Source organism: Periplaneta americana, chromosome 9 (genome assembly GCF_040183065.1).
Source record: "Periplaneta americana isolate PAMFEO1 chromosome 9, P.americana_PAMFEO1_priV1, whole genome shotgun sequence".
In the NCBI taxonomy this organism is placed as follows: domain Eukaryota; kingdom Metazoa; phylum Arthropoda; class Insecta; order Blattodea; family Blattidae; genus Periplaneta; species Periplaneta americana.
The window spans coordinates 59,944,548-59,960,364 of NC_091125.1; the positions used below are offsets into that span (position 1 = coordinate 59,944,548).

General features: G+C 35.9%; 1 protein-coding gene and 1 long non-coding RNA gene across 4 annotated transcripts in view; one reads left to right on the forward strand and one right to left on the reverse strand.

Moving 5' to 3' along the window:
- Positions 1-15,817, reverse strand: part of LOC138705986 (uncharacterized) — a 394,464-nt gene that overhangs the window by 323,922 nt on the left and 54,725 nt on the right. The gene's annotated exons all lie outside the window — the stretch shown is intronic.
- Positions 1-15,817, forward strand: part of LOC138705972 (uncharacterized) — a 52,064-nt gene that overhangs the window by 5,086 nt on the left and 31,161 nt on the right. For 2 of the 3 annotated variants that reach the window (XM_069834803.1, XM_069834804.1), the window contains exons 2-4: positions 1,571-1,848; positions 7,213-7,798; positions 11,045-11,652. The exons of the other annotated variant lie outside the window; for it this stretch is intronic. In XM_069834803.1, the coding sequence (XP_069690904.1) occupies positions 7,449-7,798; positions 11,045-11,429 (735 nt within the window). In that variant the 5' untranslated portion in view covers positions 1,571-1,848; positions 7,213-7,448 and the 3' untranslated portion in view covers positions 11,430-11,652. Of the gene's footprint in view, positions 1-1,570; positions 1,849-7,212; positions 7,799-11,044; positions 11,653-15,817 lie in introns of those variants that run through there. 3 annotated transcript variants of the gene reach the window in all.

Below are 15,817 nucleotides of genomic sequence, written 5' to 3' on the forward strand. Positions count from 1 at the left end.
ATGTTTTCCATTGTAAAGACTATGTTAAACGACATATCGGATTTTAATGAGAAGATGATTCAAAAGTTTGCAACTACAAGACAAGGCGCATGGAACTAATCTTTAAATAAAGTAAGTTGCTTGGTTTATTTTTGTATGCATATTGAATACCCACGAGCCGCCACTGATAATAATAATAATAATAATAATAATAATAATAATAATAGTAGTAGTTATGATAATATTAATCATAATAACAGTAATGATAGTAATTATTGTTATAATAATAAAAAACAGAAACGACTAACGAAGAACGGACTGTCTACAGAGTTCCTATGCAGACAGGTTCTATGTAGTCATGTTCAGTCGGCATAATGAGTAATGACGGAAGAGCGGAGAGCCTGTCTCGAGGAAGCTAACGGGTAAAGCCTTGGTTTTTCTGAATCGACGCATGCGCAGTCCTCGCATTTCGCAGTTATAGAAACCACTCACTATCTCTCGTTTATTCCGGATTTGTGCAAGGCGGGCCTTGCACCCCGTACGTCGCATGCGTCGATTCAGAAAAACCAAGGCTTAAGGGGTGGAGTGGGATCGATCTAAGTAAGGAAGCATGCACGAACCTGTCAGTATATCGACGTACGATCGCTCATCGCCCGACAATAAATTTTGTTAGGTAGAAGATAGGATGGGACCTGTTTGCTTATGGACTCTCTGTTTATTATATATAGGCGGACAGACAGACACACAGACAGATAAATAGATAGCAAATCCGAAACGAAGATAATTTTTTTTAAGATAATCACTTTGACGCCTTTACAAACCTGTAAAATATATTTACAATAATTTGTATATCTACTAAAATCACGTATGTCCTGTCAGAGTACAATAAACTAAACATGACATCTTATATTTCAGGACCGAAAAGAAAAATGTCACTCACATATATTGTGTTTATTGCATTCTGTGAACGTAAAACGTAAGTTGGAGCCACAGATTCACTTACACACAGATTACAAACACTGTGATCACAGATCTCATGATACGTAGTTCGAACTGTTTTCACTAGGAACAGTGCTCGCAATGGCTACTTTCCTTAAGAGTGACGAGATTTTCCAGAATGACTATGTGGGTACTTATGACGTTTAAAAGAGTTTGAAGAAGATTTTGAATAACAGCAATTAGAAACTCTTCATTCCATTAAGCTTCATAGAAATCATTCAATCGAATATTTTCTACTCCCATACTAGAATATTTACTTATTTACTGTGTATTATCTAAATATAAATTTAGTAAGGTTCATTTTGATACAGATATTCATTTCCGTAGTCTTGGCGACTGGGCATATACGCCTATTACCGCTTACAGTGTTTTGTTTCCCATTATTTCAGACGGTGTTGAAAGTTCCCTATTAAAAATTCACTAAAATTTAATGTTTCAAAATATATGCATAGTTTTTATCAAGCCTTGCGTCGTAAATACTTCGTACTCGTGTCTTAACAACTACCATTACATGATTGTTGCATAGTATTCTATTAAAATACGATTTACAATGAGAGAATTTAACATAATGAATTAATTTCTTTAATTTCAGAAAAAAAAACTGTACGAAACATTATGGAAACTAACAACGAGCTCATTAGGCCAGAATGGATGAATACTACTTTCTTTGAGAAGGCTCTGAGATCTGCAGAAGAAGACAACAACATCACAGTAATTTCTACCGAGGTCCAGGCAGCGGCGGCAGTTGGAGACAATTATGGAAGTGACATGTACAGGGCCGTTGTCAAATTTAAGCGAGCCACTGATACTGTAGAGAAGTCTATCATTATAAAGGCTTCAAAACCCATGTCTGAAGGAGCAATCGCTAAGGTAATTCCGTTCACAATTGAAGACTAAATTCAGGGACATCATTTTATTTTTACTAAAATTTTTTATTGTATCTGAGTTTTTGAATGTACTTCACTCCCACCCCCCTCTACTAGTAAACTTCCAATCCTCCTCCACAGACAACCAAGGCCGAGTATACAGTCAAAGTCGCCTTTAGGTCATAATAAACAGTAGGCCTACTGAGTGAGTATAGTACGTTCCAAAAATATATTCGCGTTTTCCAATGAGGAAAGAGCTTTCAATATTGAATCATATTTTCGCACAGGTACTGTCGTCCGTTTGCCTACATCGCAACTCGGTTTCCCCCACCCACTTCTGCTCGCCCCTGTCTAAAGGGTAGTGGCTGGGCTGTCTTAGCTCTTTTCTGAAAACATTAATTTCTGTTAGGAATTGGACGTCTACGTAATATTATACAACTGTTTAAAAATACTTAAATAAAAGAACCTCATTAAGTAATTAACTATCACATGATTTCCCTCGTTTGTACGACCCTGCGACAAACCACTTGGAGCATGTCTGAGTAATTTTATCTTTTCGGATCGAGCAGAAGTGGTGATTGAATTTACAGTACGTAAGGTACTCTTTTAGGCCTATAGAGTAAGTACAGAATTATTTCAACATGAGTTACTAGTGCAAAGGAGGAAATTGGCAGGTCTAATTGGAATTAGGTACAATAGAGTATGGTGTGATAATATGCACAAAAGAACTCAAGCCTGTATCGAAATGAACGGCCAACATTTTCAAAAATGTGTTTAATTATCCATATTACGATTATTTTTCAATTTAACTTCATTCTCTATATCGTATGCTAATGTGCAGTAGACAGTATAATGTACACTGCATAATGAATGCGTCCGAATGGATAGTTCAGTTCGTGAGTAAAAGCACTTACTGTTAATATAGTAATGTATTTTGATTAAACAAAAATCTGATGAAAATTATCAAACTCAAAATCTCGATATTTCCTTGTTTACGTAATTGGATGAACTACTTTTCTTCCCTCCTGTACCTAGTAAAGCGATTTGTTTGTATTTTACGCAGTATCATCGAACTTGAGTCATGGAAGGTGGTAGCAAACGGTATTTCCGGTTCTCAACCGTTAATCCAAAGGTATAGCCAGGTTAATATTAGAAATGTTAGTAAAAATTAAATGATGTCCCTGTATAATTTCAGTTTATTTACATGAAATTAATATACGTGTAAATATTTTTTAAATGTTTTGTACAAAAGTAATGCTCTTGCAGAGTGCTACTATGCATTTGTGATTCAGTTTTTGATCCCTGCTCTTTAGAATCTACCGGTAATAATTTCTATGTTACATTAACTTGATGTTTCTATGGTGTGGCGTAATATAATGTACAATATGTTGAAAAAGAAAAGGGTTACAGACTGACAGTAGACAGTGTTTGTAAATCAAATGTTCAAATCGAGTAAAGAAAAGCTACTCTCAAGGTTACAGATGATGTTCCTACTGACCAATGCCATTAATGAAGGAAGGTTTTATTCACAGCCAGTACTTCATCCCCATCCCACTGCTAGCTATGCTACTATAGTACTCGTGAGCGTATACAACAGACACACAGATAGCCATTTCTATGAACAGTGACGAGTTACTGCACGAGTTACTGGCATACATCGCAAATCTTTTCTGATTGTGTAACTGCTACTCTAGCATGAACACCACTGAAAACTGGAATACAAAATACAGGAAAGTTCAAACCGCACGCGCACAGTTAGAGTGGAAATAGAAGACGTAGTTTTCGTTGTCAGTAAGACTAAGAAACTAGACAGTATGAATGAAATCCAGTGTACAGTACGCCGAAGGTAGTACATTATATTAAGACTTTTTCAACAACAAACGTTATTCAGTCTCAAAATTGAAAGTTTTTATCTATGGCGTAAATCTTAGTCAAGGGCCATGTTTTCCAGAGAAGGATAATATCCTAGCATATTGTGCTAAGGATTTTATCGTTCTTAAAATTCGTAGTCCTCGGTCGGGTTTGAACCCGCGAACTTGGGATCAGACGACCAGCATGAGAATCGCGAGTATACCGGAGACGAGATCTTTGCGACAAAATGTAAGGGTAATAAACGTTATTTTAATTGAATTAGTGATTACTTAAAGATCGGATTTATACATACTGAGAGTTAAGAATGGCACTATATTATTCTGAAATAGATGTAATATGAGTTAGAACCATAATTAGACCTTTTCACAACACTAACAAAGGAAGGAGCAGTGTCACACAGAGTCGGGAAAATATCTACTGAAGCGCGTTTGCTAATTTGTAGCCGTTAGGTTGAGACTGTTCAGTTGAACTTGAATTTGAAAAACGAGTACCACTCACTAATCCCCACTTATTATGACAGTGGAAGTAGTATGCAATCAAACTAAATGGCGCCAACTTGGTAAATTTAACAGCAAATACGAAGTTCGCCATACATTACCACTGGCTACTAATCTCAAACTTTGAGGCATTATGTATGTAGAAGTTGGGTATTGTTTGCTTGTTTAGAGTTACTAAAGATGATTGGAATAAAACTTTTATAAGTAGGCCCTAAAAGTCACGTCTCTAGTAATTACATTCTACGTTACGTTCGTATGACGCCACTTGAGATTTTAATACTGAAGTGACTGGAAACATTACCTCAACGAACTATGAATGACTATCAGGAGATTTATTCAACCAGATATTCGCGAACAAATATATGCTTCTCTCTGCGGCGAACGGCTGAACACTATGGAAATAACTGGATGCCATAAAGTAGTTCTACTTGCTGTAGTATTAATAGTAAGTTCTTGTATTTGTGTCGATATGATTTTAGGACCTATGTTTACTAAACGTTCGTTGCATTAATTTTTATGAATAATATCTACAATCGAAATTTGTAATCCAGTACTTCAACATTTTTGTAGCTTTACTACATACTCTTCTGTCTTCAGTGAAAATTTTCCATTATTTCCTTCTTCGAGAGCCTTATTAAATATGTAAGTTTTTTATTTAATTTTTTTATTTAAATTCAAATATACAGAATAAAGAAATATAATTACAAAACAAACAAAGAGAAATACAAATAAAATAATACAAGCAATATAAAAAGAAGATACAGTAGTATTAACAAAATTTGAGACCGAATGAGCAGCGCTCGTGCTCGGTCGCAGTTCAGATATAATATTAAAATAAAAAAAAATAATAATATAAATAAATAAGTAAAATAAAATAGGAACTAAAATATAATTACAGCGGCAATGGAATTATATTATATAAAATTAACACTAGAGAAGAATAATATCGCACGTGAAAAGTAGGACTAATATACTGTATATTTCAAAATTATAGAATACAAATATAATACAGGCCGATTAATTTATACACATAGGCTATAAATTTATTTAATCAAATTGAAGATATTAACACGTTTCTAATTTTCTTGTTATATGTTAGTGGGCTACATGTTAGAAGTTCTGGGTGTAATTTAGTTAAAGCATTGTACAACCAGGGCCAAAATTTATGCTATTCTTTAGACCAGCAGATGTGAGACATTTAGGTTCTACTAATGTTGAATTAATATTTCGTCTTGTGTCATAATTGTGTGTCTGTAATACAAACTTATTACGATTTTTATGATAAAATTTTAACAGCGTATACTTATAAATTTGTTCAATATTAAATACATTAAATTCAGAATAAATTAATTTAGTTGAGTGTAATAGGCTATTCCGATAAAGGGAAGCATCAGCAGAAACATTCATTCTACTAGGATATACGATAAGTAATGGCAACAATGCTGTAAATCAGTATTCCTTGCGGTGACCGTTGAAATCTTGTACTACGTAGACCTAATAGACCAGAGATTGCTTCATAATATGCAATATTTAAAGTCTCTAAGTAGCCATATTTTGTAAATACAGTGGCCGATTGATTCTGATTTGTAGTAAACCATACACCCAAAGATACGAACAAAGGTGTTTCATAAAAATCCAAGTTGCAAGAGAAAAACATGCAACTCAGTGCTTTAGGACTTTACAAGAAGCCTGTGGACGAGAAGTCCTACCATACCGAACTATTGCAAGTTGGGTGAAAGCGAGGCATTCGCTTTCAATCAAGAGTTGACATCGGAAGAGCTTTAGATTGATCAGTGAGAGAGATATACAGAAATGCTGCTGAGATGGAATCCTCCGCCTTCCAAGAATTTGACAACGTATTGTTGGCATGGCACCAGACTATATTCGAAGTATGCAATGTCAAAAGTAACCTAGATAAATTTAATGTGAAACAGTAATTATGTTGCCATTACTTTTCGAATGTCTTAGTATTAAATGAATAGTTTAAATTCTTATCCTTCTCTACGAGAAAACCATCCTTAAGAAAAAATTCTTGTCTCAAAAAGCAACTTACATTGGTCCATTAAAAACTGTAACATTAAACTATTTTCGCATATATTCTCCAGTCAAACCGAGTCATTTGTCACAACGTTCAATATGTTTAGCGCAACCTCGTCGTACAATTCAGCCACGACTGAGCACTGAATACTCCTCTTTAAAACTATCAATACATTTCTGCAGTTACTGTGGTGCCTCGTTTCATGAAATCCAATAGCAGCACACCTTTTCTGATCCAAAAGACAGTAGTTACATGAGTTTGTTTGGGAGAAGCTTTGAAGACATTTTTTGGACTTCTTTTTTTGTGATTGAGTATGACCTCAATCCACTGTCTACTGTTCGATCTTTACGTAGTCTGCATTGGTTGACGATAAATTTAAAACGGCTTTAGAGCTTCTTACTAGGAGAAATCTTGTTAGGGTCTAATGACTGTATATCTCAATTGTCGGGATTTTTGTGTAGCTGTACAGTAACTAAAGGCGATACGATCTTCACTCCACCGTAGCTGGCTGCATACTGAATCATATTACATTCATGCGAAAAAAAATGACTTAGTTGCCGACATAACTACGCTCGTCACGTGAGAACGGAAGTTAGTTTCAGGTTAACCCTCGTATACTCAGAATAACGCGAAAATGATAATGCTACAAATGTCATGAAAATTATTTTATATAATTATAAAATCTTGTTATCAGAAATTTTAACATACATCATTCAGACTAGATAACGTAAGTGAAGTAATATCACTCTCAAATAAGACTACATTAAGATACATTTTAGTAGAATACGAATTTACGCCAAGTGTTTCTTTATTTATTCGTTTAAAATACTGAAATTAAGAAAATTATCGCAGAACAGATTATATGCTATTGTACTGTATATGTTACTATCATACAAATCCCTCTAATGAGGAAATTGTGCCACATTACAACGAAATTTGAATTATTACATTCATGTTACAGGTTATATCCGAAACAAATATATTCTACCAGGAAACGGCTGTATTTACCATCGCATTCCCAGCTATGTACAAGTTACTGAATTCAGTGCCTTCTTTAAGTGATCAACCTATTGCTGCAAAATATTTATACTCTCACACGGATGAAACCGCTTCGTCAATAGTACTGGAAGATCTAAAACAAAGCGGCTTTCGACTTGTAGAGAATCTGGTTTGGACTTGAAGCACTGCCTTCTTGTCATGAGAATGATTGCACGTTTTCACGCTGCCTCTCTGGTTCTGTACCAAAAGGATCCTGACATTTTTAAACCATTCATGGAAAACGCATATTCTAAAGGTGAAGACATAGGAATGGAAAGTTTGTTTAAAGGAAATGTCACTAGTGTTGCAAAAGAAGTGGAGACATGGCCGGATTACAAAAACAAGTTCGCACGCAAGCTGCACAACCTTCGTGACACAGTGCTGGAACAATGGACTCTACAAATCAGGCGAAAAGATGAAGAATTCAATGTTCTCTGTCATGGAGATCTGTGGCTCAACAACATGATGTTCCGTTACTCAGAAGAGACAGGTGAAGTCGAGGAAGTCAGGTTAGTTCTACATTAAGTATATTAGAAATAAAATTTCGTTTCACTATGATAAAATAAATAAGATATCGCTGTCTTGTGGCGTACCAGATGCTAGTTCATTCTAGTACCGAATTAAAGATCATAGAGACATTTAACGGTGTGTAATAACTACGGCGTTGCAGGTCAATACGAAGAAATACTGAGTAGGCATGAATGTTTTAAATCTTACCAAATGAATTGGACGTTAATGTCTGTCTTTTATTTAGTGAGTCGTAAGTACAATGTACATTCAAATAAGCTCCCTTTCTGGTGTCACATTTGCGATCGTCACAACTTCTGAAGAATCCGGGAAGTGTGAACAGCAAAGATACAGCCTTTATATACAGTAATCCTGACTTTCTCAGGAACTACTTACAATTTTTCCAAAATTATACCACATAATAAATACGTTCTAGGCCTCTCATCTGTGTAAGCCTATTTTCATAGATCTAGCTGCTACATATTTCTAATAAAAGCATTAAGTATAAAGACAATTGTGGAATATGAAAAACACTTTTGAGAATGTTGTTAATAATGACATGGGTCTATAATTAGCAATAGTATATTTATCTCCCTTTTTGTATATTGGTTTTACTATTGAATATTTTAGTGTTTCTGGGAGAATATCACATTGCATTGAGAAATTGCATAAATAGCTTAACGGAGGAGATATTATTTCAGAATAGGCTTTTAAGAAGTTTACTTAGTATTTAATCATATCCAGAGGAATATTTCGTTTTCTAAATGTTTTATCACATGCATTATTTCTGCTGCGGTAGTAGGAACAAATTTGAGACTTAGAAATTCAGTGTTACATGCATCTGTTAAGCAACCAATAGCAGCATCCTCTGTATAATCCTGAATGTATAAATTCTCAATAAAATTTATATAGAAGTCGTTAAAATGATTTGCAACTGTTTTTGGGTTCTTTACTTTACAATCATTGATTTTAATATAATAAATATTTTCATTCTTTGAATATCGATTAGTATAATTTTAATAATATCCCAAACAGTTTTAATTTTAATAATAATATTTACGTTTAAAAAGTAATTTCTATAGACCAAATTTAGGTTCCTAAATTTGTTTCTGTAGATACTGATATTTACGTAATTTTAAAGTATTTTTTTGTTATCTATTTGCTCCGATTACGTTAAATTTGCAAATCAATTCGTACAAAGATTTGAAGATCTAAAGTTTTGATTAAAAGTATGTATTATTTATGTAATTATTAACATTTTGACAAGACGTTTCTGAAAAGTATTTGTTCTGTGTATCTTTTGATCTTATTTAAGAATAGATACTTAAAATAATCGAAGATAGTTCTTTTTTACTTTACCTATATTTTCTGTTACTTTGATATACAGTAGATTTTGCATAACAACATATTTAATGTGCGTAATTCTCTGTTCAATTAACTTGTGAATTCTGAATATGAATTAAATTTATTGAAAATATACACCCACTCCCTCTGTTACTTCAATCTTTCATTACACGTTTCACTTTTTCTCTTATTGCTGCATGTTTTGGCATATTATTATATAAAATTTGTGTGTGTGTCTAATGCCTACCCACTTCACTTTGCGTAATTTGGGTTCCGCATACTGCGGATAGATGCCAGGACTGTGACCCATTTTCAAATCGCACACCGCTTCGGCGGGCCACGTTATGCATGATATGTAGCTGTGAAGAGTTATGTCGTGTACTAGGGCCGCCAGGCTTAACGTCCCCATCCGACGGACGAATCACCATCAACAGTAACATATGCCTTCCCTTCATATGCACTGCGGAGAGATTTGGGATTTAACCTAGGCATATTGGTCCACAATTTAGTGTTTAGAAATTGTGCACCGCCATCTCTCCTAGTCCCGAGGTGGAAATTTTGCAAGAAAATTTCTGACCCCGGCGGGAATCGAACTCGGTCCGGTTAGTCTGTAGGCAGACACGCTACCACAGGGCTAACTCGGCGGACTTTTTTTATATACTGTATAATCGATTTTAAATAATTTATGCTGCTACTTTATTCACTGTATTTATACTGCACCTACTTTATTATAATCTCAGTATTACTATATTCCTCTACAAACAGAGCTACAGAAAATACTGATGCTAAAGGGATATAGATTCATTTGTCACGATTATAAACATAATCATAATCATCATCATCATCGTGAATTTTCTGGTATATCATGTAGTCTGTGACGATAATCCAAGAAAAATGGTCTTCATCCTTGCACCGATATCTGGTGTTTCCCGGTTTCTGTATCCTCTTAGCCTAAGGAGCTAAAGCTAATTTTGGAAGTCTGTCCTTTCCCAACCGTTACGAACATAATTCTTCCAGCGTTGTTCGTAATTTTGTATTTATTCGGTTAAACAAGAACTTTGTATTTTTTTTTCCCGGTAGGTCAATCTATTTCTGTGCTAGTCCAGTTTCCTTATGTCCAATAGTGGTTTCAAAACGCGAATCAAATCTTCATCCAGTTCCTGGGAATTCCATTTATTTAAATTCTAGATTCCACTGCCACAATTTAATACTGTCTTAGACGTGACGTTGTGGAATGTTAATTTTGTATCCACTGTCATATCTTTGCCAAAATATATTTTAATACTACGTCCGCGCATTTCGACATTAGATCAGTTTTATATGAATGAATGAATGAATAGCCGATTTGTTCCTGAAGGGCTAAGGCCTCTTCTTGCGAGGTGTAGCTCGGTAAGACTCACGCGGGAACCTAGTTCGCTTAAGTGGTTAGCTTCGTTGAAATTCGCTCAGTTCTGGACAGTCACTGGATCACTTCCGCACTTCACCTCTTTATTCCTCTCTTACTTCTTTGCGATCGGGCACTGTGTGATCGTGTTCGACACTCCGCACTTCGCGCACTTCCTCCCTTCTTCCCGGTCGGGCACTAGATGATCGTGTTTAGCACTTCCTGCCTCCTTCTTCGGATTGTTCTCCAGTCGTTGCGGTCTCGTGCAGTCCTAGTCCGTTGCAGTTTTATATAGTACAAATAAATTTCCAAGATTAATCAGTATATATTCTCCTATGCGTATTATTATTTTCCTTATCTACATAAATTTTCAGACATATTGCCTTGCTTTTGATTCTGAAGTATAAATTTTCATGCCATTATGAATGTAGGCTCTATTGTGATCATCATTTATACAGACCTAAACGAGGTTTGATTTTCACTGACGAAGAAAGTCTCACTACTGTCTCTTTTGTTCCAGATTTGTTGATTTCCAGTTAACTTACTGGACGTCGCCAGCCATTGACCTGCAGTATTTTATGCATAGTAGTGCATCAGCTGAAGCTCTTGAACAATACGAACTATTGATACAAGAGTACTATAACACACTCTGTGAGACCCTAACGCTGTTGAAGCACCCACATCTTCAGCCTACCATGGGTCTTATTAATGAAGAGTTGGAGAAGAGAAGTCGTTTCGCGGTGATCGCGTCCATCGTGATCCGAGCCGTCGTTCTGGCGGACAAGAACAAGGCTCCAGATTTTAACGATATTATTGAAGCGAAGGAAAGTGTGTATTTGAGTGAGGAATACAAAGGGTCTTTCAAGAAGATATTGCTTTTGCTTGAAGCAAGAAAATGGCTATGAATGTGACATTTATAATAAACTACGTCAGCTCCTAAATCAGAAGTTCTGTACTTTCTTAGTCTGTTTAAAATTTCTCCACTCTCAAGAGACAGAAAATTATTAAGATTTCAGATAGTCTGCATTTTGGGTAAATACAAGTGAGAAATCAATTATACACATGTTACCAATTATGTAGTTAATAAATAAAACAATTAATGTTAAAATAAAATCCAATATCACTATAGTGCAATTTTTCAGCTGTTTTATGGATATAATCAGTTTTCTGCTCACTTATTTAAATATATAAAATAGATAAATTGCAATTAAGAACAAACTGAAATCTTAAGGGAGCAACAATTCACAGCTCCACAGTTAGTACATGTTTCATTTGAGGCGTTCAGCGCACAAATAGTCTAACCCACAACATTATATTCCCATTTTACATATTATCTTGTAATACTACGTCCGCAACGAAGAGCGAAATGCGATACACAAACGAAACTTGTGCTGAAACATCGTTGAAAAACTGGGATTGATGATTTGGTTCATTTGCACTTCAAAGAAAACAATATGAGGAGCTATTTAAAGCAATAAACTCAATAATTATGCAAATTTAAGGCCATTTGTGCGCTGAGCACCTCTTTTAAAAGAAGGTATGAAAGTACTTACGCATAAAGTAACGGCACTATTCGTTTTTTTCTTTTAGCCTTCCAGTACTCGCGCGGCATACATTTGTAATCCACTGTTGTTTATTACGTCATCACATTTCCGCTTTCAATACTGATAGCATGAAGTTTTCAGTACCTTCCTGTTATAGTTTAGCTCTGATATCTGGAGAACAAGGATGTCATTTTGACTCTTTTCTGTGCAGAAATATACAGAGTGATGTCATTAATTTCAACGGGTTCTTCTTTGATATATTTCAACCAAAAACGTTTAATACAATTTTGCTCGTTTTCGCTCCCTTTTCGAGAAAAAAGTTTTGTTTTATAAGAAACATTTCATAGCGTGTTTTGCAAAAGCCACTAATTTAATCCCTAATATGCTCAGTCAACCGCTGAACTACGCCGAGGTTCAATCAACATAGAATCTTTCTCCTTTGATATTTTCCGGTGCTGCGGATTGAGCCTCTGTGTAGCTCAATGGTTAGAGCGGCCATTGCCTAAAACTGGGGACCCGGCTTCGAAGCGAATTTTTCTCCATTAATAACCAATGGTAACCATAACAGATAATTCTGTAGGACCAAAAAATGAATCTTTACGTATATTATTCGCCCAACTGTGCATATATACTGTGGAGTCCCAGCCACCAAGTCACTCAAATGAGTGCGATCCTTGTATCATGACAGTTGACTTAATAGCCTATACTGTATATGTCAATATGTATGTCAAACATGGAATAAGGCCACTAAGGGAAAATATCAAAGGAGAAAGATTCGAGCCGGTGCTGTGGATTGAACCTCGGCGTATCTCATTGGTTAGAGCGCCCAGTGCGTAGAACTGGGGATCCGGGTTCGATCCCCAGCGTCGGAGCGAATGTTTCTCCATTAATAACCAATGGTAACAGTAACAGATAATTCTGTAGGACCAAACAATTAATGTTTACGTAAATAATTTAAGAAAAGTAGAACAATTCTAATTCACAAAGGTGGTGATCCGAGGAATATAAAAATATGAAAATCAATCACGAATCACGATTTTTTCGGTAATTAGAAGGATTATTGAACGTGTTCTGGATAAAGAACTTCGGAATCATCTGTCATTTTCTTGTCATCAAAGAAGATTTATTTCTTCACCGAGCACAAAATATAAATTCGTCGTTAATTACTCGATATCTCAAATTAGCTATAATGAAAAAGTCTGGTTGTTGTATATCTTTCATCAGTCGGGCATTTGGTTCAGTTGGTGACAAGCATGTTAGTGAATCCCATGCCTCATATGACAGGCACGAAAACTTGCGAAATCTCATAATTAATTTAATAATTTCCAATTATGTTCAAATTGAAACAGGTATTAATAAAACAAAATGTATTCCTTTAAATAGAGGCGTTCCCCAGGGTATTCCTCTATCACCATCCCTGTTCAATTGAGCAATTAATTGAATACTATTAAAGAACTACAGTAACCGATCACGAGGTTGCTGAAGAGCATTGGTTTTCAATCGCTGATGTCTTGAACAAATTATGTTTGGCTTATGCTGACGACATTGCCCTCATAGGCAAAAATGAGTCAAATATCGCTTCCCTCATTAATTAGCAGAAAACTGTTTATCTGTGATTCGTTTGAAAATAAATCCCAGAAAAGCCATTTAATTTGTCCTAAAACTGGACGTCTTGCTTCTGTTGAATTAACAACAGCTGACGACTCTATTATCCAATCAGTGACTAGTAGTTACGAACATATTAGATATCTGGGTGTAAATGTTTACAATGCAATTTAATAGTCTTCGATGAAGCCATAGTAAATTTAAATTCAAATATCTCTAAGTTATATAGTTCTCCATTATTTATTTTTAGTAGGTTATTTAGCGTCCGAATGAGATGAAGGTGATAATGCCGGTGAAATGAGTCCGGGGTCCAGCACCGAAAGGTACCCAGCATTTGTTCATATTGGGTTGAGGGAAAACCCCAGAAAAATCTCAACCAGGTAACTTGCTCCGACCGGGAATCAAATCCGGGCCACCTGGTTTCGCGGAGAGGCGCGCTAACCGTTACTCCAAAGGTGTGGACTCCATTATTAAAACCAGATCAGAAACTGTCCATAATTAATCAATACATTATGGTTCACTCTTTATCCGTTACAATGCACTCCATTAAATAAAATTAAGGACGATTTCTTGGAGGATGTCGATAAGATATCAAAAAAGGCAATTAAAGAAATTAATGGTTTACCCCATGACTATCCATGATGATATATGCTTATAAAAGATATCGTGGATTAGGTCTCACTAAAACAAAATGGAAGCATTAATGCAACATTTTAACATCTGCGGAAAACTACTTAAAGCCATTGATATTCACCTGCATGGTGTATGAGACCTCAGAACTGTGAAAATTAGACTTTTCCAACGATGGCACTCAATGGACAAGACGAAAAATAACAAAAAACATTAAGAGCGTGCTTTTCATACATGGTCAACACTTTCTTTACGAGGCAAAAGTGTTTAAATTTCCGCAGACTATCTAAAGCCAACTTCTGGGTCAACAATAGAAGAGGATTATAAATTTTGGAATGGACAAATGCACTGAAAATATCTTGCAACATAGCGGGGGTTCGAGCAGTCCCTAGCAGATGTCCTAACAAAAATCCCTGCCGTCAATCTGACTTTGGTAAGGTTGAAACTCTTGGTCACGTGTTAGGTTACTGCCGTAAAGGAGAATGATGAAAAACTCTCGACGCCATAGAGCGCGTTTAGCATTGGCATCTTCTTTGCGAGATCTGAAATGGCAAGTACACGAAGAAATGCAAGTCACCGCTTCAGTTGGATCTATCAGAAGAGTTAACATTATACGAGTAGTCATGAACTGTAAGAGAAATCAGGCTGTTGATTTAGATACCACAGTTCGTTTCGAATTAAATATTGACCAGGCTAAGAAAGTTGAGTTGGACAAAAGAAGAATTTATGAACCATGTATTCCCGACTTAAGCAACCGTTACGGTATGTCCCTCAACAAATGAACAGTCATGGATAATGTCATTAATTGCAAGAAAAAAATAGAGTAACATTGAGTACGGAACTTTGAGGAATACCATTTTCAATAACCATTTGTTTGGAGAGGACACCACTGTAACGGACCCTTATCGTACGGTGTTGAAGGAAATTCTGGACGAGACGAATTCCGTGTTATTTTATGGTGTTGCAGAGATAGCTTCATTGTAGATTTCAAGAATGTTCTATCTTAGGTTTCAAGAAAAGTTCCATTTTCATCCAGGAGAGGAACTGTGTCAGATTTAGTCTTGTATAATCGAAATTCTTCTTCGTAGTTGGAATCAGATGACGCAGCGGCGAAGGTGTGTACTAAAATGTCGGTAATTAACTGTGGGTCCGTATGTATTATTCTTATTTCAGGATTGTGTAGAGCAGGAGCCGGCAGAAGCTGCAGTTGTGACGTAAGAGCCAGTCGGGCCGCAAGAGCTTGGGAGAGCGAGCAGGTGCGTCGTTACTGTTAACACGCACCAGCGCAGTGGTGTCAGTGCAGCAGTAATACGATAGTTCTTGGAGATAAAGTGATGGATTCACATTCCTGTATTTTGCTAGGGATAACTCCTCTGCTGTCATGATGGCAACATTCTTGGCAAATTCCCCGTCATTAAAGGGACGCATGTTCTTTGAAATCGCTAGTGAAATCCTATAGCTTAAGCTTGGCACTGATTCACTGACAGTGTGTTCCCAGCTTCACTTAACAATTT